Here is a 24,339-nt window from a genome sequence, read left to right as displayed (position 1 = left end):
TATGTAACTATTATTTTTCTGGTTTAAAGAAAAATTGGATTTGATCTATTTTTTCCATCTACTCATATGGTTAAAATACATTTTGATTTCACCCAGTTTTTATTGTGCGAATTGGGAATACACATGCATTCTTGTCTATACAATTATTTCTGCACTCTTGCTCTTTAAGGAAGATAGGATGTTAATTTTATGGTACAAAAAAGGAGGATCCAAGGAATCCGATTTGCCCTGTCCTGGGTTACACAAATGAAACTGCTGTTGAACAGAAGGAAGAGTGAGCAGGCCAAACACTCAAACTCTCAACACAAAGGCTTGTTCACCCTGAGGAGTGTCATGCCTCCAACCTGCACTGATGCTCAGATGGTTCCTGATGTTATACAAACTCTCACCATCAAAAGGAACAGTGCTGTGGAGATTCATGGAAAAAGGCCAGAATCACAGCTGTGTGCTTCCTGTTTTTGAGGTTGAATTCATGCACAACTGATAGCATTCAAATCTCATCTCCTGTGATGAGCACAGACAAAATGAATTGTTTTTGCTTTAAAAAGGACACTTTTTCATTTAAGTCAGTGCAAATCTTTTAGCTTTCCAATGCAACTCAAGATTCCGCTTATTATAAATGGAAAAGTCTGTCATGCTTTGGCATTTACATTGACACAATATCAGAGCATACTGTTAGGAGGTATTTTATTTTGTTTCAACTAACTTATTTCATGGCTGCACTTAAAATGCCGTGCATACAACAGGAGCGTCAAAAGCTTCAGATGGTAATTTTTAGTAAGAAATGGTCATGAATAAAGACAAACATAAAGCAGAACAAAATAAGATATTCTTTCCTTTCTTCATTTGGAATTCAAATACTCTTAAGTTCTTGGATTTGGCTTTCTTTATATTTACAAGTATGTATGAAATACTGGTTTCAAATAAGATCTGTTCACAGCTCAGATTACTGAGCCCCAGCTACAATTAAATATTGATCATTTACGTAGTGTTTTAAAGAAGTACATAAATTCTGGTTTTGACAGTTTGGATTTAGTCATAGAGAGTGGAGGCATCCATTTCCTCATACCGGATGATGATTTATGCCTGAGTACATATGTTTTAAAATGTTGGAACGCTTTCATATGTTGGAACAATATTGATCCAGGAACAACAATCCTGGACCTTTCCTCTTTCCTCCTCACTATTATTTTAGTCCCTCGTGCCAGCATCTATTTTTAAATTGAAATTTTCAATCAGGGTCTAGCCCAGAGGGTCTGGAGGGTTCTCACACAAATTTTTCAGGTGAGGTGAGAAATTTTCAAGCATGCTTCATTGTTAGGGCCTGATTTGGATTGACTCCTGTCTATAAGAAGGGAGAATTATCTTTGTCTTTTTACATTTCCCCTCTCCTCTCTCTAAAAAGGGGAGAAAAACAAGCTAGGTTTATTTATTTATTTATTTTTACCCTTGGCAACAATTCAATTCAAACGAGTTTACTGAGTGTGACTGTGTCTCAGGTACTGGCAATACAAGGACAACAGGGCTGTCATGGATCCTGCTGATAAGGTTCTTACCACCTAGCCAGAGGAAACAGATGCTCAAACCTGCAATTCCCGTGTGTGTATTCAGGGGTGTGGCTGGGCAGTGCAGGTGCTGACAGTGCACATGGCAGGACCATCTACTCTGGACTTGATGGGTCAGGAGGCTTTTCAGGGGAAGCTGTGTCTCAGTGGAACTGGAACGTAAGCAAGACTTAAGTCACATGAAGAGAGGGTGGTGAAGATAGTAAGAAAGTTATAGGAAGAAAGGGCTGGAGAGAAGAGCATGACAGGTGAAAACCCTGAGGTTAAATGTCACTTCGCTAGGGGTTGGGGGTAATAAGAGGAGATCAAACAGAGGGTGGAGAGGGGAGGCCAGGTTGTAAAAGGCCTATGAACTACTTGAGGAATTTTAAATTTGAGCAAAGCAGTTAGGACAGTCTTATAGTCATCTATTTTAAGTATGTGTCTTGATTATGAGTGAAAGAGGTTACCATTATTGATTAAAATAGCTAAAAAATTGTCTGCATCTTGTTCAAATATTTTAAATATCATAGAATATTCAGAGATTCAAATGTAAAGATTCCTACGGTAAATTTCTCTTGGAATTGAGTGTGAAAAACTACCACCAAATATTTATACGTCCTTTTATTGGAAAATCAAAGCTGGAAAACTCAATGATTTTGCCTTATGAAAACTTAAAAACATTTTGTTTTGCAGTTCTTTGAAGTATCAAGTATTTACAATTTGTTTAAGAGTTTGGAAGTTTTAAAAAGTTTTCTGGTGAAAATCTTGAGTTTAATTTTCACCAGAAAACCTGCTAGACAAATTCTAGAAGAGCTGTAACACATATAATTTTTAATCTTTCTTTTCATTTTAGTTTTCTTGTTGAAAATCTTTTGATATTACTAACCATTCAGGATTTTCTCTAGAAGTAAATGGTTATAAATTAGGTATATACCTTAAAATAGAAACAACACTTAAATTTCCTGGGTCTTATGTTTTTAACCAGTAACTGCAATTGATACTTTCATAAGAAGAATTGTTTGCTCAAGACAGAAATCCCAGCAAAAAGGAAAATCACACTTAAGTTTTTGAAATTAAAACATAACCAGAAGAATAACTGAATAATTATTCTTTACTGCTGTGGGAGTCAATCAATAGCCCAGAGGAACAGGTAGATGGATAGGTACACAGAAAGCTATCTGTACTATATCTTGAATATCAGCATAGTACTCTTTTCTGATCTTTGTGCTCCCCACACCCACCTTTCTCTCTCTCTCTCGAAATGGATTTTGCATGCTTTTTTCCATCATACACCATGGATATATATGCATCTCACTCTGCTCCCCAAAGAGTTAACATGAACAAGCATGCAATAGAAAAAGCAAACCAGGAATTCCCATGCCCTCACAACCTCAACACACAAATTCAACCATGTTGACAAAATGGGAAGGGAGATCCTGCCAAAGTCATAAGAAAGAGAAAGTGGGAAGAGAGACAGTTCGTTACCAGGTCTCACCTGCCTTCTTTGGACATGAACAGGTTTTTACTCTTTAGCTTCAACATAGGCAATAGCAGTTAGGCAAGATTCGAACATTATTTGAAATTGGACAAAAAGGATACAAGAGGCCGGGTATGGTGGCTCATACCTGTAATCCTGGCACTTTGGGAGGCTGAGGCCCAGCCTGGCCAACATGATGAAACCTGGTTTCTACTACAAACACAAACATTAGGTAGGCATGCCTATAATCCTAGCTACTCGGGAGGCTGAAGCAGAAGAATCGCTTGAACCCGGAGGTGGAGGTTGCAGTAAGCCAAGATGGCACCACTGCACTGGGCAACGGAGAAAGAGTCTTTCTCAAAAAAAAAAAAAAAAAAAAAAGAAAAAAAAAGTAGTTAAGAGAAATTCCTTAGGATGTTGTATATACAAGCTTTTAATATGGTTCTATCAAAATTTAGAAGGAAACGGAGATTTAATTTTTTAATTGAATTGGATATGCAGCACAAGAAAGTATATGCCAACTTCTTACTTGACTACACATTTCACATCTTCAGATAACATTCAGCAACTTTTTAATAACAACTTGAATATATTATATTTAAATATTTTGGTTATTTGTAGACAGTCTTCCAGCAACATAATTAATTTCTTCCCTTCATCAAAAATCTGTAATGAATTATTCTTTCAACTGAAGATTTTCCTCAGCATAGTAAGACTACATTTAAAATCTAAAAAACAAATGCCTCCCTACTTCATGCTTATTTTTAAAAGGAGGCCAAAAAATGATCTTTTCTGAATAAAGTGTTGCAGAAAGGCATAGAATACTTCAATATTATAGTAACAATTATTATAATAAAAGGATAGAATTCATCTCATACCATTCTATTACATGTTTCCCCTTGGAACAAACAAAATGTATCCTCCTGAGTTTAATTTCAAGTCTTTGAAAAGAATGCAGTCTTAAGAAATTAGATAGGAATTTAAGTTCTAATTCATAAAACATCACTTTCCCCCATGGAACTCGTTGAAAATTACATATTAACAGCACCCCTTTAATTTAATATTCTAAAAAAACAGCATCTAAAAAAAAATAAAGAAATAGTGAGCAGGAGGCCAGTCTGATGACAAATTACATTAAACAATATCATTATCCTTAGCCCTCATAGAGTGCTTTCCATTTTCCAGATGTTTAAAAGACACAAAATGAAAACTCTCAATTGCCCAAGAGGTAGATGATGAACTCATTTTCCAGACAGGAAACTGAGGCAATGAGATACTTTGCCATAGAATATAAAAATGGTCATCAGCAGAATCAAGATTAGAAGCAGAAACACCTGGTTACAATGTACACATTGCTGCTCAAAACACATCAATAGAATGTCAGGAATAATGCTGGTTCTTTCTTGCAACCTGTATTCCATCTTGCTATATGACATGCAGAGCTGACAAAAGATGGAAGCTCTATTTAAAGTTGATGGCACGTCTATTCTCCAATGTCAAATCCGTGAGAGCAACATGAGGAATGATTATTTACAGTGTCATCATCAGACTCAGGAATGTCGTCTGTGTTGAAATTACACAGAATGCATTTCAGTAAAAAGATCAAGACATGGAAAGCAAAATTAAAGGACAGCTAATGCAAAAATACAACATCAATTCAATAGTTCTACCGATATTCCCTACAAAGAGATGTTTTTAAATACAATTAAAAATAAATAAACAACTGTATTTGAAATTTAGCACATCTCTATGCCAATGTCAGCCTTCATCTGCACACCCTTAAATTAGGAGGGAGTAGGCATAGAATAGTTTTGCTGCATATTATGTTGAAAACATCTCTTTCTAGAGTACAAAAATATGTTCTTATCCACTACAGATAATTTATCAAGCTTTTCAACTATATTAAACACTCAAGAAAATTCGATTATTTCACCTAGCAGTGGTATTGGCCAAACAGGTATGGTGATGAGACTGGAGATACACTTGGTGGGAGATGCTTTGCAGGAGGTGCAGGAAGATAAACAGTGGCATTGTTCTTTAGGTACATGAGAATGATGTCCATTGGTGCCAATACCACAGTTATTGTGTGAGTAGCCAGTACATTAGGGACACACTAACATAGACGACACACAGCGTTATCCAGTTTATTCTTGTGATTGGCGGCCTGCAGTTACCCGTCACATGGAGGATGACATTGGAAGAGAGAGTGCCGCTAGGGTTTTGGGCCTGAGCCACATAGAGGCCTTCGTCTCCCTTGCATACCTTCGGAATGAACACGGAATGCCTTGTCTCCTTGTGTAAAACCTGTAAGTGCCCATCTGTAGACAGTTTCTGGCCATTCTTGTACCTGAAGCAGAGAGGCAGTTTTTAAAGTCAGGATTGCTGTTCATTCACATTATTTCCAAGTTCTAATAACGGTTGCAAATAGGCCTATTACCACGCAATATTCTCTAGGATTAGTAGGAACATTGTAGCCACAACAAATTCCAGTGGGGCTCTTTATCTTTTTTTCTTTAGTAGGCTAGAGTGCAGTAGCAGAATCAGAGATCACTGCAGCCTCAAACTCCTGGGCTCAAGCAGTCCTCCCACCTCTGGCTCTCAAGTAGCTGGGACTATAGGCACCTACTACCATGAGCAGGCTAAGTTTTTCATTTTTCATTTTTCTTAAGAGACAGGATCTCACGTGTTACCCAGACTGGTCTTGAACTCCTGGTTTCAAGCAATCTGCCTCCCTCAGCCTCCTGAGTAGCTGGTATTATGGGCTGTTTATCTTTCAAGCTGAAGTTGGCAACTGGTGGGGAGAGAATTGCTTCGACTGGCTCAGACAATGTTTTTGGAAAACTGAATTTTTTGAAATCCTTTAAAAATTGGAAAATTGCAAATGAAAATTCAGATATACAGCTACATCTAAAAACAAAAACAAAACAGACCATCTGATCACATTAGGCCACCATTTGCTTATAGTAACAATTATCTAGGGTGTGAAATGGCACCCTCATGTTGTCCAGCTTTATTCTTTTTGCCACTCTGGAACAGCAGCTGGGACTCCTCAGAAATTGTATTGGAGTGAGACTCATCTACTCCATCATATTCATACCATGATATCCACACGACAATACAGATGTGCTGTTTTAGAGGACTGGACTTAACATCACCTCCTGATGAAATCACTTCATTTAATTTTTTTAAAGCAATTTCATTAGAAGAAAATGGCTTGTAAATATAAAAGGTATTTATGCAACTGGATTATGACTAATAACATATTTCTAAAAGTTTCCTATGAACATGAGTGCTTAACTGCATGTTTTTATAAAGCAAATAGTTTATTTTGTATATCTGAGATTCTTGTTTATTTATTTATACCCACAATCAACCACTCAGGGGGGATGACAAATCTGAATCGTCTTCTGTTCCCATTGCCTAAGTGATAACTTTGCCTTTTCCTGGGTGTCCTAAAAATGTATGATATCCTGAAAGCTTGTCAGTTACTATTTGAGCACAGTTGTAAATCTGATGGCAAAACATTTGTTTACAACACTGTGATATTCTTCAACAACATGTAAGTAGCAGTGGTTCTTTAACCACATACACACTAACCAAATTATTAATATTTACTGTGTGGACAAAAACAAGAAATACATCTGACAACATTTTTCTTTGGAGTGAACTGAGATTTAATAATGAATTAAATATTTTTAAAATTCATAAATATGACACTCCTGATTTGTAAAAAAACATGCAATAATAAAGACAATAAAACAAAAAGCAAAAGTGACCGCACTAATATAGCACAAGTGCAGTTTCTTTTAATAATTTGAGAAACCAGAGTTTTCTCATAAGTTCCTTAGATAACTGGTTCATATTTCAAGTACCATTAATGGGCACACACAATAATCGAAACTGATCATTTAATATCTACTGAAATATTGTGATCAATAAATGCTATTTTACTTAATCTTAGTTTATAAGTATAAACTAGGTCTCGCAGATTTGTAACTTTGTCCTCAAATAAATTTACTTAAGGATGAGAATTTTCCAAATGTTTAAAAGTAACCCACATATTGAGAAAGAACTGCTTTTGTTACCAACAGTAGGCAATCCAAAACCAGTATTCTACAGTTTGCTTTTACTGAAACAAATAGGCTAAAAAATAATGATGTCTCCAGAGTGAAATCATATCGTTCACAGCCCAGTTATTATACTACCTTACAAAAATGAGTTTATTGCCTGTCACCTGGAACAACTGTGACAGAAATATTTTTATTCCATCTCTCATATTGAAAAAATTTGTAAAAAGAAATCCTAGTAAAACAAAATGTTACAAAGATGACATGTGTGACTCTGTTGGAAAGAGGAAAAAGATGAAAGAGGTAAATGAGAGAGAAGGGGAAAAAACCAAATTCTTGTATTTTTCAATTGCATAAAGGTAGTTAAAACAAGCAGATGCCATGCTTATATAGAAATAGACAATAGAAAATAATTTCAACCCACAATCTTTAGAAATGTGGAATGTTTAACACAGAAAAAAACAAGCACAACCAACCTACAGTGCTTTGGAAATTTGTTAAATTATTAGTACTTTATATGGTTACCTTTTATTTTTCTTAAAGGTATTAACTATGCTGCTTCTAAAATGAGAGTGGTCTGATGTGAGATTGAATCATGCAGAGTTGCAGTGTCATAGAATATTAATCAGCTAGCCCTAAACCTTTCAGTTAGTGCTCACAGAATGATTTTTCTCTGTGACTGAATTTGTTTCCATTTATGGCTTGTCATTATAGGCTACCCACCATGTCAGTGTAGGCTCTGGAAATCCTGTTACTTCAACTTCCAAAGTCACTGGAGAACCTTCCATGACAGTTACATTAGACAGGAGCCTGGAGAAATTAGGTGCCTGGTCAGCTAGGCTGACCACGCTGCTCTTTGCTGACGTGCTTTTAATCTCTTCTCGAGGAACCATTTGCCTCTGATAGCCCCTGCTGGTGCCTGATTGAAACCTGAGGCCTGAGAATGCATCAGGGGAAGCATGCAGCCTATCTTGGATTTTAGTGAAGTTATTATCAGCATGCATTTTCTCCCGTGTTTCTAGCAAACCGCCCTGAGCCTGAGGGTGCTGCTGTAAAGCTCTCTCATGCACTTCACTCATCATGCTCTCTGGATGTTCAGCACTGATTCTGTGTAAGGCAGTACTCTTTTCCAGGAATCCTCTGGAGGTTAGTGGGGGCTCGGCTTTGAACTGGAGGTAGGGCCTCTCAAAATGACTTGAAAATGTTTCTCTCTTATCATTGCATGCATCCGCAAATGCAACAGGTGGTGGAAGAACAGATTCCTGGGCATTCCCTGGGCTGCTGGTCCCAGCCTGCACCGCATAGCTGCCTATGTGAAGGCTGAGGGAGGAGCTGACAGGCTCTTCCACCTCCATGTCAGATGGTGCAAGGGGGGACTCAGGGCTTTCTGGGAGAGGAGGCAAGGAGATGTCATCAGGAGAGACACACTCATATTCTTCCCCTGAGAGCATGTCTTCAGGCAGGAGCAGGCCCTGGACGCCACCCTCCTTGTCAGCGGACACCTTCAGGTCTTGTGGGAGCCGATCTTCCCCTGTTCCATTGATGGCCAAAAGATCTGCCACCTGTACCTGCCCCTTGAAAACAGAAAAGCCAAATCATCCTTATTCATTCATTTTTCTTTTTCCAGTTTCAATTACAGTAAAACTCAACTTCAGAGAGACAACCTGAGAAAACCTACAGGGGGTGAAAACTTAGGGGGCTGGAGGAAAACCATTTGTCTGTCTATCCTGAGCACAGTCCCACTTCTCATGACTAAGGACTCATTACAAAGACCTCAAGTTCTGAATAAAATGTGATAGACCTTGTGAACAGAAGAGAGAAAGTCCTAGTTTCCATCTGTAGTGAAGGGGTTGGACTGGATCAACATCTTTCTTTTTTTTTTTTTTTGAGACGGAGTCTCGCTGTGTCTCCCAGGCTGGAGTGCAGTGGCGTGATCTCGGCTCACTGCAAGCTCCGCCTCCCGGGTTCATGCCATTCTCCCGCCTCAGCCTCTCGAGTAGCTGAGACTACAGGCGCCCGCCACCACGCCCGGCTAGTTTTTTGTATTTTTAGTAGAGACGGGGTTTCACCGTGTTAGCCAGGATAGTCTCGATCTCCTGACCTCGTGATCCACCCGCCTCGGCCTCCCAAAGTGCTGGGATTACAGGCTTGAGCCACCGCGCCCGGCCTGGATCAACATCTTTCAAACCATGATCTGAGGAGTCTCCTGAAACAGCAAAGTCAGCTTAGGTCTGGCTTGTCTACACTTCCTGTAAACACACAGATACTGAACACCAGCAAAGTCAGCTTAGGTCTGGCTTGTCTACACTTCCTGTAAACACACAGATACTGAACACCAGCAAAGTCAGCTTAGATCTGGCTTGTCTACACTCCTTGTGAACTCACAGATGCTGACCATCAGAGACTCCCTTGTTAGGTGATTCCTCGGACCCTCCCAGAATAACCTGTCTTCTCTCTCAAGAAAACAATTCCTTTTTAAAATAAATTGTAGTGAAATATACAAAAAATGTACCACTTCAACCATGTTTAAGTGTGTGGTTCAGTGGCATTAAGTGCATTCACATTGAGTGTAACTATCACTGCCATCCATCTCCAGAACTTTTTCATTTTTCCAGTTGAAACTCTATACACTAAACACTAACCCGCTCATATTCAATCTTCCCCCTGACTCAGCCTTTGTTAACTACCATTCTATTCTCTTGCTCTATGCATTTGAGCCCTCTATGTACCTTATATAGAGTAAGCAATTCTTCATGACTAGTTTTATTTTCTTAAAGTCCCTTAGTTTATTCTTGCATTGAAAAAATATTTATTGAGCACGTACTGCTATACACTAGGAACCATGCTAGTATTACAGGCATAATTTGGTGAATACAAGTAGATCAGTCTTTGCAGTTGAGGAGATGATATCCTAGTGGAGGAGGTAGATATTAATGGAACAGTCAGACATGATGGCCTTTCCCAAGAGAGCACATCAAGATACAATAGGAAAGCACCTGCCACTTGTCTCTTTGCTCCAATCGGAGTGTAGTTCTGCTAGGAGCTGTGAGTAGCAGTACTTCTTTCTCTGCTTCCACCGTCCTAGTCTAATCCACATCCATCTCTGGTTTAAGAAGAGGCTCAAATGTCCCTGTTGCATAGACTCAAAAGAACATTGAAGCTGAAAAGCGATCTCATCTATCCCCACCTGCTTGTTTTATATCTCCTTTCTGTGCCGTTCCTCAGCATTTTGGGTGGCTTCTTACTTAGTATGTACTGGTTTTTGTCCTGTACTAACTGATGCATATAGGAAAGTCACCTTTGAGTGACTTGCCTTTGAGTTTTTGATTTTAGCCTGTAGTCCTGTTCTTGATATACACTTTGTAAGTGATTTTTAAGAAAATAAGGCCAGGTGCGGTGGCTCATGCCTGTAATCCCAGCACTTTGGGAGGCCAAGATGGGCAGATCACGAGTTCAGGAGATAGAGACCATCCTGGCTAACATGGTGAAACCCCATCTCTACTAAAAATGCATAAAATTAGCCAGGCGTGGTGGTATGCTCTTGCAGTCCCAGTTACTTGGGAGGCTGAGGCAGGAGAATAGCTTGAACCCAGGAGGCAGAGGTTGCAGTAAGCCAAGATTGCACCACTGCACTCCAGCCTGGGCAACAGAGTGAGACTGTCTCAAAAAACAAAACAAAACAAAATTAGCTAGGCGTGGTGATGGTTGCCTGTAATCACAGCTACTTTGGGAGGCTGAAGTAGGAGAATCTCTTGAACTCAGGAGGCAGAGGTTGCAGTGAGTCGAGATTGTGCCATTGCACCCCAGCCTGGGTGACAAGAGTGAAACTTTGTCTCCAAAAAAAAAAAAAAAAAAAAAGAAAAAGTGTTTTCAAGTTGAAGAGCAGAAGCAAAACAATGTTGCTTCTACTATCCCACAGAGATGATCTCTCCTTAGAGAAACATTAACCCAGCTTAGAGAAAGTGGTTTCCTTCCGCCATTTAGTAAAAGTTTAAATTCTGAGTCTAAAACCCAGATGTTCTTAGAAGTTCCTCTCATTACAAAGAATACTAAAATTACTAATTGCCCCTCCCTGTTTTGGTTGTCGTTCCACAGCTTAGCTCGGTCTCTCTCTTCATGAAAGCAGAATGCTTATTTTCCTCCTTATAGGGACTTTGATCAAACACCTATTGTCTAAGAATCTCCGCTACAACATTCTGGCAGCCTCTATTTGAATACTTTTTCTGAAAGAGTACTTTGAGAATATGCACCTTACTTGTGTTAAGAATATCTTCCTACATGTAGCAGAGATCTGCCTTCCTGCAATTTCCACCAACGGATCTGAATTGGCCTCCTGGAGCTACACAAAAAGTCCAGCTGCTCTCCAATTTTAACAGCTCTTTGACTGTTTGGAGTATTGGTCCTACAACCTGTCTAAGCCTCTTTCTCTGTACCAGACACTCTCAGGTCTTCTTCTGCCTCAACTCTGTCATCATTTTGGTCATTTCTGGGAGGTCCCACTCCTACTGGACCACAAGGTCCTTTATAGAAGAGCAGGGACATTTGTTGACTTGATGGCCTTCCAGGGGCAGACAATGACAACTCCTTAATGACTTCGTCAGGTAACCTATGACTCTCCACAGAAGAATAATGTGTTACAATTGTCTGAAAATTTACAATAAGCTTAGGAGAGAAACTTGAATAAAAGTCCAGACCAGTCTCCCAACTCCTCAATCCCTGCTGGGGAGGAATTTATTTCCTAATTGAGGGTTTGGAAGAAGGAACTGAGCATGCTCAAATCTGTCTCTATGAGGCCCTCTCTTTTGGATTTGCCTTTCATGAAATGCATGGGTTCAGGTTGGCTCTAAGGCATGAAAATCCCCTGGAGGTGAAGTCTGTGGTTGTCTAGATGGGCACCCAAGTGGACTAGGTACACATTTAATCTATTTAAATCAGGCACGAAGTTTGGGGAAACCCACTAGAAAAGTTCAAGCCATCCAGCTTTAACTGGTTCCTGACTCCTGTATCTTACTTTTAGCTGGTACCAAACACAGGAAAGGAATCCAAGACTATCATTTTTTCACTTCGAACAATTCCTAAAATAGAAAAAGTACTTTCCTCGGAAAATAACACTACTCAATAATTTCTACTATCAATAAGAGGGAGAGAGTTTTCTCAAATCTTTTTCTGGAATCATTTAACTCCCCATTAAACATGTTTGCTTCTAGAGTTGTTTACTTTCCAGATGGTAAGTAATCAGTGGATTCATCATCTTCTTGACCTATATGATATGTTTTTATTAAGGTGATAGTATTAGTTCATTTTTTAAAATAAAAATCACATGGGACCATTGACTCATACTGGATTTGTAGTCAACTAAAATTTGCTACCTCCTCTGTCCATTAGTGCTATTGATGAAAATGTTGAACACTGCAGTGTTTAGAACAAAGTCAGATATCTCCACAAGACAGACTGTTTCCAAGGTTGATGTTGATGAACTACTTAACACTCGAGTACAATTATAACTTGGCCAAACCCTCATTCAGTGCACATTTCTCCACTTATCTTAAGAGAGCATCATAAGTGTGTTTATCAGATGACTTCTTGAAACCATAATAAATTATGCCTATGGCACTAATCTAGAATTATTCATTAAATAATCATCTCAGGAAACAAGATAAGGTGAGTTTAATATATATGCAAGTGGTTTTCTGAGTAAACCCATTTGGCTCTTGGCACTTCTGCTTTTATTCTTAAATGCAAAAATGAATGTATTAAATTATCGCAGGTACCTCAAAACTATGTACATCTATTATGTATCATATAAAAATTTTTAAGAAAATTAAAAATGCAAATAAGATTTTAGTTTTTAAGTCACTGTGGAATTTTATGGAAACATTATTTTATTTTATTTTTATTTTTGAGATGGAGTTTCACTCTTGTTGCCAAGGCTGGAGTGCAATGGCACAATCTCGGCTCACTGCAACCTGCACCTCCCAAATTCAAATGATTCTCCTGCCTCAGCCTCCCGAGTAGCTGGTATTACAGGCACCTGCCATCACGCCCAGCTAATGTTTGTATTTTTAGTAGACACAGGGTTTCACCATGTTGGCCAGGCAGATCTTGAACTCCTGACCTCAGGTGATCCACCTGCCTCAGCCTCCCAAAGTGCTGGGATTACAGGCATAAGACACAGCACCCGGCCAGAAACATTATTTTAAAACTCACTGACCTATATTTCCTAGAACTGTCTAGTTTTCAACTACGAAAATGCTATCCAGACATTCACATATACTAATTATTTGTTAATATTTCTTCACCATAAAACCATGTTTGTTATTAGAAAAAAAAAGTGTGTGTTATTTACCCAGAAAAGGTTAAATAAATCTATGGTGTTCAGTACAGACAGGGCATATTTACATCAGTCTAATGAGTTCTGGCAAAATAGCTGGGAAACTGATCTAATTCACCAAAACATAGCTCAACTCTCAATCTGCTTTTCTTATATCAAATTGAGAGGCTGATCTTTGTCTTTTTGTTGATTCCTTTTTCTTTTCCCACCTTCTAAATATATGAATGGTCTGCAGCCTTATCTTGAAGTTCTCTAATTGTCTCTATATTCTTTGCCCCTCCAAGATCTCACCCACTTACATATCTAGTAAACAATTAACTTTTAATTAATACTAAATCTATAGCTTCAAGTCTTATCTCTGTCAGGACTTCCGAACTTTCATTTCTGCTCATGGGCATAATCCCTTGAATTTAATCATTGCCCTGTAGGCAGAAAAAGTGTCTGGAAGAGAGAATGCAGTGATATTCCTACATCCATTCAACTAAGGGGGCAGAACCAATCCTCAAAGTACATAGAGCAGGCAACTACTTATGTGGTAAATTTGAAGGAACACCACAAGACTTTATCTTCCAAAATAGCTCCATAACAGATAGCCTTACTTTAGGGTAAATAAGATTTAATGAAGGTAAGTAGGAAGAACACAAAGACAGATATTAAGCATAGGACTTGGTCTGTAAGAGGCATTTGTAGAGAAGGCCCTTAGCGGGGGCTTTAGACAAAAAGGGGTAATATGGCATTTTTGGGCACTTTACGTGGACAAGGTAAAAGAAAAGGGAACAGAGAGGTGGTGAAGAAAACACTTTGTCTCTTCCCAAATTTTTTCAAGGCAAGTGTTTCAGCGACATCTTCCTGTAGCTGCCAGGTGATCAGGATTAGTGTGTGTGTGTTGAGGGTAGAGGGGGAGTGCAGGGATCCTCCTTACCCAGTCTGATAAGAGCACTCCACTGAATTCTTTGGTGCAAAAATATTTCCATGCTATTGCTTGTAAACAGATAAATAGGAAGAGGGGAAAAGTTTGTCATGGACATCTACAGTATCATTACAAAACAGCTTATGTATATGCAACAGTTCCTGGGAGCTCCCATTCGGTCTTGTGGGAAAAGTGTATGGTTAAAATTCAGGAGAATTGGGGTGACTACCAGTTTTTACACTACTTTCTGTAATTTTTGGAGGGCAATATATTTAATCCCTTTTGGCCTCAGTTTCCTCAACTGTAAAATGATATTTGATCAGATTATTGTTAAATCCCTTCTAGCACTAAAATTCTATAACTCTAAATGCTGGCATCAAAAGCCACCATCTTCCACCGAATAGTTCCATGACTTTAGGTGAGCCTGTTAATACTGTGTGCTTCCATTTAATCTGAGGAGTTTTCATAGCTTCGGTGCTCACGTTGGGAATAAAACACCATCACTAATCTGTTAGCAGTGCTCCGTGTGTTACATTTAGTGAATTGCCTAATTCCACCTACTGCATTTTTGGGTCTGAAAAATGAGAAGTACTTTGCTATCTCCAGGAAAAAAAATCCCTGTGTTGAATATATTCTGTGGTAGTTCAGTGGAACTATTCTTTCTGACTCAAATAATTTCCTCAGGAAGGCTACCATCATTTAAGGGTATCAGAATTGACTGCAGTAATACCAGGACCAGCTTTTCACTTGGTGCTTCCCACATGGGGTTGTGGAGAATCATTACATCTGATGTACATATAAATAATAGAGACAATAAGAGGGTAAATGTGATTGAGCTACTTAAAAGTGAAGATTACTGCCACCCTTTCATTTGGCTGTCTACACCAATTGCACCAGGACATGACATAATGTTAATAAGAATTCTTGACAGCTGTAATTGTAGACCTTCACTTACACCTGAAATGACTGATGCTATATCTTTTTAGTTTATATTAGAACAAAAGTGATTTTTCCATGAATGTAAATCTTGCTTTTTTTTTTTAATTTAAAGGAATCTGTTTCTTCTAATAAGAAAATAAAAGCAAGATAAGCACTTTTGCTAAGTATAAATTATTTTTGTTTGCTTTGGTAACAATTTTTGTTTCTGAGTTCTTAGTAAATGTGTCTAGTTCACAATGTAGGAAATTGTGCAGAACTAAATAAAATAAATGATAGGATGCTGAATTTAGTAACTCTTAGAAACCTTTTTAAGAAAATGTGGTGCATTTAAGGCTATTCTTTATTATGTCAAACAGTCATTCTCAATTTAAGTGATTTTAGTATAATAGACGCTACTGGCATCTAGTGAGCAGGGCCAGGAACACTGCTAAACTCCTACAATGCACAGGACAGCTCCCCACAATAGAGAATTCTGTGGCCAAAATGCCAGCGGTGCTGTGGTTGAGAAACCCTGATTTAGACCAATCAGAGTAACGTAAGATCATTTGATATAAGAGTAACATCCAGCAAAATGACCAAAGTTTGGCAGCTTTCCTTTGCCTCAGAGAGGAATTTGGGTTTAAGTGGCTCAAGACCCTACCACAAAAAAAGACAGTTTGCTTAACAGTACTTGCTGCCTGGTGGCTGTATAACTGCACCAGGCCTTGGCATAGATTAACCTGTGGGAAAGGACCTATAAGGAAGCTGAAAGAACTCTATTGACTTCAAGGAAAGATAAATCTTTCTCCATGAAATAACTACTACAAATGGAGAGGGTTTGTGTTTATTTTTAACTCTCATGTCACAAGAAGTATATTTTATTAATTTGAGAACGGTTGAGAATAATGTTGACTCTGATTGTTCCTTCAGCTCCTCAGTAGAGAAACACTGGGGGCAGGCAACTTGGCAAAGCAAAAAGTCAAAAGCTTATTATAGTCCAGCAGCGATGAATAGAGAGTGAGCAACTTATGCCAAAAAACCATCATGATGTTGTGATTTAAATAATACTTTCAAAATCATGATACATTTGCATTTTTGTGAGTATCTGTAGTCATTACATGCTTTAATTTATCAGTAAGTGCATATGTTTTACAATAATTTAAACATTTCTCTAAATACTTTAGTATTTATATTTCAGCTGGATTCTATGGTTTGGTAAATGTGCCTGGAAATATCATCTTAGAGGTAGAGTCTATGGGAACAAGATACTATCTAATTTCATGAACTAAGCTTTGCTAATGGGTTGTGTAAAACAATAAAAATCATGGCTTGGCAATATGATGAAAAGGGAGAAGTAAAATTTGAAGTTGGATTGGATATAAAAAGACAATGGAAAAGGCAGCTAGAGATGGGAAAAACAGAAGTGGTTTGGGGTGACATGGCATTTAAATGGCTGTCCCAATGCTACTGTGAAATGTCACGGTTTCAGTACTTGATAGTGAGAAGCTCAGAGGAAACAGCATAGCAGAGAGAAGCAGCACTAAGTAAGGAGCCAACGGAAGCAAGGAAGGAGGAAACTCACATTGCATTTACATTGGGAAATTCTATTTGGATAGATAAGAAGGCTGCAATTCACTTTTATTTTGCAATGAACAATGACTCTAACCTCAAAGCAAAAGTACTGAATAGCTGAGGTTAAGTAGTTTTCTTTACCTTATTCCTTTCTTCATTGCATATTGTCTGCTTATTTTTTGCTGGTTCCTTTAGCAAGTCAATGTAATCATCATGGAAGTCTTCCAAATTTGGATTCATCTTTAAAACGTCTCCCTGCTGTACAAAGCAACAGTTAGTGAGAGCCTGAGCCAGGAAAGTTGGAGGAACAGTGCCATACACTACTTGGAAGAAAACGTAGACCACTTGCAACCTTTCAGCAAATACATTCCACAAGAGACTGGTGTACTCCCATGATGTGATTTATAAAATTATCCCTCCCAGCTCAGTTTCCCTCCTGCCTCATTCCTTTGATAGAGTTCATTGCCAGTAAAAATTGGTTGTTGAAAGGCCCAGCAGGAAAAAAGTAATCATTATAATAGGATGCTCCTGCAGGAGCATTCTCTAGAGAAAGGAATCATTATGCATGGCAGTGTAAACCATTAGGAGAGTCTGGGGAGCAGCAGTGACGTAGAAATGATTAAAGGTTTCTAGGGGAGAAGAAGGTAGGAAATCCAGAGAATCTACACAAGCAAAATACCAGGGAGACTCTTGAAAAGAGGAATAAAATATCACTGAGTATAGTAAAGAAAAACAGCAATTGGTTGAAGATATTTTGTTCCCTGCATTTATGGGGCTCAGTTTTAGTCATGGAGGTAGTGGAGGTTTGCAAAGTGCTGTGGAGTCAGTGCGAGAGCCAAGAAGACTTTGTAAAGGTGGAAAGAGCCACTGGTATCCCACGTGATAGAACACGCCAGTTTAGAACGATGATCATACTGCAATGGAAGAGTCTCTATTCCACCTGGAATACGATCCTTGGAGCACGCAATACACATGCTCATCAAAATGCACATGCGACACTAGCTCGGAGGATTCAGGGAGACCCACTACTGGGGAGATTCTGCTTTTAGTCCCAACTCTAAACTGAACTGGTTTGTGTCGCTCAATGAATCACTCTGCTTTGGTATGCAGCTGATATCTTATTCTAAAATATCAGCTGGTGTGGAAAGAATGCTAGATTTTGAATTAAATCTAAATTCAAATTTCAGATCTACCACTATTGACTATTGGGGCCCATGTAAAGCACTTTTACCCTCTTTGGAATTTTCCTTTCACCTCTACACAGAAAACATTTGCCTTCTTTTCATCTCAACATTATTTGGAAATCACTGGAGATAATGTATATATGAACGTCCTTTGTAAGTCTGAAATTGCTATACATTAGAAAGGATTTCTATCACTATTTCAGCCTTGACAGGAATTGCTGAGCCCACTTTCTATAACTTTGAAAAGAGAGCCATAGCATCAACCTTTATATTTAAAAACATAAAAAATAGACATTTGCTCTCTTCATACAAACACCTATAAAGTGCTGGTAAACATTCTTTGGCAAGCATTTGTTGCGGCTGTAACTCATAAAGATAATGCTGATGCCTATTTCTTTTGCCAGGGAGACCCTTTCTCATTTCTACATCCACCCAAATTAAACGCCTTCAAGCACTGAAAGATAGTTCTTCTCTGTACCAATTCATTGGGCATTTACTACAAATGCCAAAACTCTTTCTGGATAACCTGCTTTAAAAAGCAAAGCAGGCCAGGTATGGTGGCTCACACCTGTAACACCAGCATTTTGAGAGGCCAAGGAGGAAAGATCACTTGAGTCCAGGAGTTTGAGACCAGCTTGGGCAACATAGTGAGACCTCAACTTTACAAAAATATCAAAACATGTAGTGGTGCATGCCTGTGGTCCCACCTACTTGGTAGGCTGAAGTTGGAGCATTGCTTGAGCCTGGGAAGACGAGGCTGTAGTGAGCCACGGTAACACCACTATACTCCAGCCTGGGCAACAGAGCAACACGCTGTCTCCAATCAATCAATCAATCAATCAATCAATAAAAGGTAAAGCATAATGTTAAATGTTGTGTGGGACACTAAATTTAGCAGCGCCAGAGGGTTTCCTTAAGTATAATCAAGTAGGGAGAGTTGGGATGGCAACAGTAGTTATATGTGATGTAATTATATGTAGTAGTTATATGTGTGATTATACTAGTGTTATAGCCTGAATGTTTATGTTCCCCTAAAGTTTATATGTTAAAATCCACATCCTTAAGGTGATGGTATTAGGAGATGATGCCTTTGGGAAGTGATTAGGTCATGAGGGTGAAGCTCTCATGAAGAGGATTAGTGCCCTTAGAAAAGAGGGCTGAGAGATACCCCTCATTCTTCCACCATGTAAGGTTAGAGTGAGTAGACAGCTACCAGGAAGTCCTCACTAGACACCAAATCGGCCAGCATCTTGATCTTGAACTTCCAGCCTCCAGAACTATGAGAAACAAACGTCTGCTTTTTATAAGGCATCTTGTCTATGGCATTTGGCATAGCAGTCAGGATGGACTAAGACAGGTAGGAAGGCACACAAGTGGCATGAGAGATCAGGGAGGGAGTGATATAGCTAAGGAAGGATTTATGGAGGAGGCAGCATTTGGGTTTGGCTCTGAGAGATGGTAAGATTTTGAAAAACAGACAGAAGGTCATGTCCTTGAAGTAAAGGTTTAGAAGTGGGAAATCCCAGGGAGCACAGTAGATCAGTAGGACACAGATCTACAGTGAATGTAGAAGCACAGTGGTTGGGAAAGGTGACCAGCCTCAGAACATTGAAAGGCCTTGAATTGGAACTTGACTTGGTAAGGAAGAGTTTGTAGTGGAGTGTTGTGAATGTGAAGATGACACTAGCAGAACTATTTAGGAAGGGTAATCTAGCTGGGAGTATAATTAGGGGACTCCTGGCTAGTGCAAAAGAGAATCCAAGTGACAGGTTGAGCGTGAGAAAGAGAGAATGCAATCCTGACTACTCTGGGTATGGAAGGAATGGAGAATAAGGAAGTGGGAGAGGCTGTGGAAACAGCCCTTTCAGGAAGAATAGCCATCAAGGTAAAAGCTGAAAAGGGATATAACTTGAAGAAAGCAGATTTTATGAAGCTGACCCTCACTTTAAGATGTGCAATATAAATGGGAGGAATACTGTAGACAATGAAGAGCAAAGAGTCAGAGGAAGTAGTGATTTGCAGCCTGTGTATTGGAAGTCAGAAGCAGCAGCAGCTCCTCAGGGGGTGGGATGGAGGTGGGGAGGAAAGGATAAATGTTGAAAAAGATAACATGAGATATATGGTTTATTATCATTGTGAAACATTGATGGGAAGCAAATAACATATATATTAGAATATTAATCATTTCATATATTAAACATTTCAGTTTTCTCAAACCTGATTGTAGAATTTATGTGTGGGTAATAATACAAAAGAAAGAAAAAGCTATGCACAAAGATGTTCATTGTGGTGTTATTTAAAATGGTAAAATGGTTAGAAAATCTAGATTCTTAACCAAAGGATAAAGATAATTTAGTTGGGCACCCACTGAATTAAAAGCCTCACTAACTATTTGAATGGAAGAGGCACATAAATTTATGACATAGAAATTCCTACCAAAAAAAAAGTGGCTACTAGAAATAAATATAATTCTGCTCTGAACTGCGAGACCACCACTAGGCCTCAATAACAATTATCCCAACAATAATCTTGAGTATCTTCACAGTCAATTGTCAGGGCTACCCTGGGATCCACTTTGTAGATCAGGAAATGGAGATTCAGGGAGATTAAATAATGTAACCAAGGTCACAAATCCAATTATTTAGGGAGTTGGTATTTCAAGGCAACTGTGCTTTGCTTTACAGCCTTTGACCTTAATGACCTTGCTATTCTGCCCATCCTCAACAACCAGTTCTTTCAGCCAGCTATGAAAACAGCATTAATCAAACCAGTTTTTGTCGTGACACTGACAAAGAAACATATGTATTTCACTTTAACTGGTTTTGCTTAGACATAAACACATTCTCTATATTTGTTACCATCAAATTGGTATTCTATGAAAAGTGATCATGATTAGTTTACTATTTCCATGAGGAAAAGTGCTCAATGAATATAATACCTGAAGATTACTTTTATTTTCTCTGGTGCCACAATTTGGAGAGGAAAAAAAAAAACCACCCTGGCATCTATTATTTATGAATAAAACCATAGGCTACTTAATTATGAAACAAAACCATAGGCTACTTAATACAAAGTTTACTGGCAGAGTCTTAATGGGACACATTTTTTAGGATATGATCCATGAAAATGTAAACCAGACACCTTAATTGTGTTTAGTCCTCATTCCCAGCAATATTTTTCTCTGCAGTGATGGGAAAGAAATAGAATTAATTATCAGAAACACCCAGATAATTATGTTAGAAAGCTGTGAAACAAATGTGCACATTACGTCCCTTGAGAAATTCTATTAAAACGTCTTTGCACCAGAAGACATTTGATTAACACATTTTTATTTATTTTGCTTGAAAATACATATTCTAGGAAGAAGAAATTACCTTCAGTTTTTCTTCAAGCTCTGTGAGGGACTCACATAATTCAGTCACAGATTCAAGAACCTCTTTGTGTTTTGTCACTATTTTCTCAATATATTTCTGTCCTTCTTCCAAACCTGGGGAGAAGGATGAAACTAATTTTAAAGGTCAAATTTTTAGCAAGAAAAAAAGTCCAGGTATAAATTCATATCCATGTCCAGTGTAAGGGCTGATAAATTGTAAGTTCTTAATAAATATTTGCTGAACAGATAAATAAATGAACAAAGACATGTTTCTAAAAGCTAGATATTCTAGGAAAATGATTACATTTGCTGTACCATGCCACTTTCACATAACCTAAATAATGTTGCTACATGAATAGTCTTAAAGCTAATTCTCCTCAGTTTTTCCTATTCAGAACATCCAGTGGTTCCTCTCTGCTTAGAGAAGAATAAATTCCTCAGGATGGCATTCAAGGCCCTTCCATAACATGGTTTCAATCTGCCTCTCCCAAATGTATGTCACTCTAGTTCTCTCCTGTATTTTATCTCCAGCCAAACGGAACCAGCAACTCCTTCTGAAGATCCCCACAGCAACTGAGTATTCCTTCCTCTACCAGGACTACTGTCCCTCCACTCTCTATTTCTGCTGTCCAAATATAACCTACTCTTTAAGGTCCGCCTGAAATGCCAACATTTCTGTGAAGATATTCTGAATCTTTTCCAACTGGGTTTCTCCATATACATTGTAATAAAAATAGCTACCATGTAGCACATGCTTATTATTTGCCTGTGCCTAAGCACTATATAACCATTGTTCAATGTAATCCTTGGATAGACTCTACTACTATCCACATTTTACAAATGAGTAATGCGATGCTCAAAAGAACGTCTTGTCTGGGCACAGTGGGTCGTGCCTATAATCTGAGCACTTTGGGAGACCAAGGTGAGCAGACTACTTGAGGTCAGGAGTTCGAGACCAGCCTGACCAACATGGTGAAACCCCATCTCTACTAAAAATATGAAAATTAACCTGGCATGGTGGCGCATGCCTGTAATCTCAGCTACTCGGGATGCTGAGGCAGGAGAATCACTTGAACCTGGGAGGTGGAGGTTTCAGTGAACCGAGATCATGCTGCTGCACTCCAGCCTGGGTGACAAAGCAAGACTTTGTCTCAAAAAGAAAAAAAAAAGAACTTCTTTAGGTGACTCAGACAATAAACGGAGGAACAGGGATTTGAACCCAGGACTATCTGACTCCACACCCCAGGCCAAGATTGTGTCACACATTGTTATGGGCTGAACTATGTCCCCCATCCTGCCAAGTTCATATGTTGAAGTCTCAATTCCCAGTACCTCAGAATGTAACTGTATTTGGAGATAAGATCTTTAAAGAGGTGGTTAAGTTAAAATGAGGCCATTGGGATGGGGCACTAATCCAATATGACTGGTGCCCTTACAAGAAGAGGGAGAGACACCAGGGGCGTGTGTGTGCAGAGGGATGACCATGTGAAGAGGCAACAAGAGATCAGCCATCTGCAAGCCAAGCAGAGTGGCCTGAGATGAAACCAACCCTGCTGGCATCTTCATCTTGGACTTCCAGACTCCAGAAGTGTGAGAAAATAAGTTTCTGTTTAAGCCACCCAGTCAGTGGTATTTTGTTACGGTAGCCCTAGAAAACGAACACGAACATTTTATGTCCTTCTCAATCCATTTACCATACCATGACTTCAAGGCCTAGACTGTGGTCTCTTGAATGCAGGAACCAGGTCTTAATTGTCTTTATAACAGCCACAGCTCTTAGTAGATAAAGGTATGCAAAAGTTTGAGATAATTTTTTTGCATGAAAATTCTGAGTTCAGTAGTGCTTGAACAGCTTGTAAGAGTTGATATAATCTTAAAGTACTTCCCTTGATGTACTAATTTTAAAAAATGTATAGCTTCCATACCAAACAGATGGAGACTCATGTCATTCATTTATTCATTCAGTGATTCATTTATTCATCAAATATTTGTTAAGCTGTTGGTATGTGCCATTAGACAGTGAACTAACAGGCAAAAATCCATCCTCGAATACAGCTTACACTCTGGTAAGGAAAGCCAGGCAACAGACAAATACCTATATAAAATGTCAGTTGGTGATAAGGGCCAGGGATACAAACAAAGCCAGAAGCAGGATCTTGCATGTCAAGAAGGGAATTTAACTTTTTAGGGGCTTTGTCAGTACTTATCATGCTCTGAGATTGAATAGGCACTGATCCAGGCACAAATACAGTGAAAAAAAATATATACTTTCCTCAAGTTTATGGGAAGTAGAGAAGATAAATAGGTGTTTATACTACAATGTAAAAAGTTCAGTCGTGGAGGAAACATATACCAGGCTATGGGAGCAGAGTGTCTCCAAAATTTTTAGTGCACTTACACGGTAACTCCAGCAAGAAGATGTCACCTTAGTTTCCATTAATTTTTCAATCCGTATTTTATTATTTTTATGTGTCTACCCTTTTCTTCTGGAATATCATGAATAATTCATTCTCAACAATTTAAGTAGTATACTACAAAATTTCAAAATTTATGGTTCTCCATGGATAGTGTTTCATGTTATATAAGAGAAAATATCTGGCAGCAGCCATGGGCAGCCAAATTAAGCATTTTGTACCAACTGCTGTGTCTTCTTTCTGGGCTGCATTTGCCTGGTCACTGGGAATTACTCTGGATCTCGTAGGACTGATACCAGGGAATTCATGGAACTTATTCCTCAGAGCCCTCAAGAACTATCATCCTCCATGGACTTCTTAAATGGGGGCCTCTTTTAGGAGGAAGGATCTCCCAGGCTGACATGACGTTATCTTTTCTAGTCACGGAAGAGAGGAAAGCAGAACTTGTAAAATGGCAATTTGAGTTCTCCCATTTATTCCACAAGTGAGAGGAAGACAAAGGAGAATTTTCCAGGTCTTTCTCAAATTCGTGAACCAAAAGCCTCG

General features: G+C 38.7%; 1 protein-coding gene and 1 non-coding gene across 9 annotated transcripts in view; both read right to left on the bottom strand.

The window, feature by feature from the left end:
• The window catches only part of CCDC141 (coiled-coil domain containing 141), a 258,308-nt gene that overhangs the window by 36,451 nt on the left and 197,518 nt on the right, over positions 1–24,339 (bottom strand). For 3 of the 8 annotated variants that reach the window (XM_050750515.1, XM_050750522.1, XM_050750523.1), the window contains 4 exons: positions 21,381–21,493; positions 16,964–17,080; positions 7,815–8,665; positions 3,492–5,371 (listed from right to left, as the gene is read on the bottom strand). In XM_050750515.1, the coding sequence (XP_050606472.1) occupies positions 5,104–5,371; positions 7,815–8,665; positions 16,964–17,080; positions 21,381–21,493 (1,349 nt within the window). In that variant the 3' untranslated portion in view covers positions 3,492–5,103. The other 5 variants (XM_050750519.1, XM_050750517.1, XM_050750516.1 and 2 more) reach the window with 5 other exon arrangements.
• On the bottom strand, positions 2,313–2,371 carry LOC126933261 (U7 small nuclear RNA). Its single transcript, XR_007718500.1, has one exon. It is a non-coding gene; the product is annotated as a U7 small nuclear RNA (small nuclear RNA).

This window comes from Macaca thibetana, chromosome 12, assembly GCF_024542745.1.
Source record: "Macaca thibetana thibetana isolate TM-01 chromosome 12, ASM2454274v1, whole genome shotgun sequence".
NCBI lineage: Eukaryota > Metazoa > Chordata > Mammalia > Primates > Cercopithecidae > Macaca > Macaca thibetana.
This window is presented reverse-complemented; position numbering and strand designations above follow the sequence as displayed.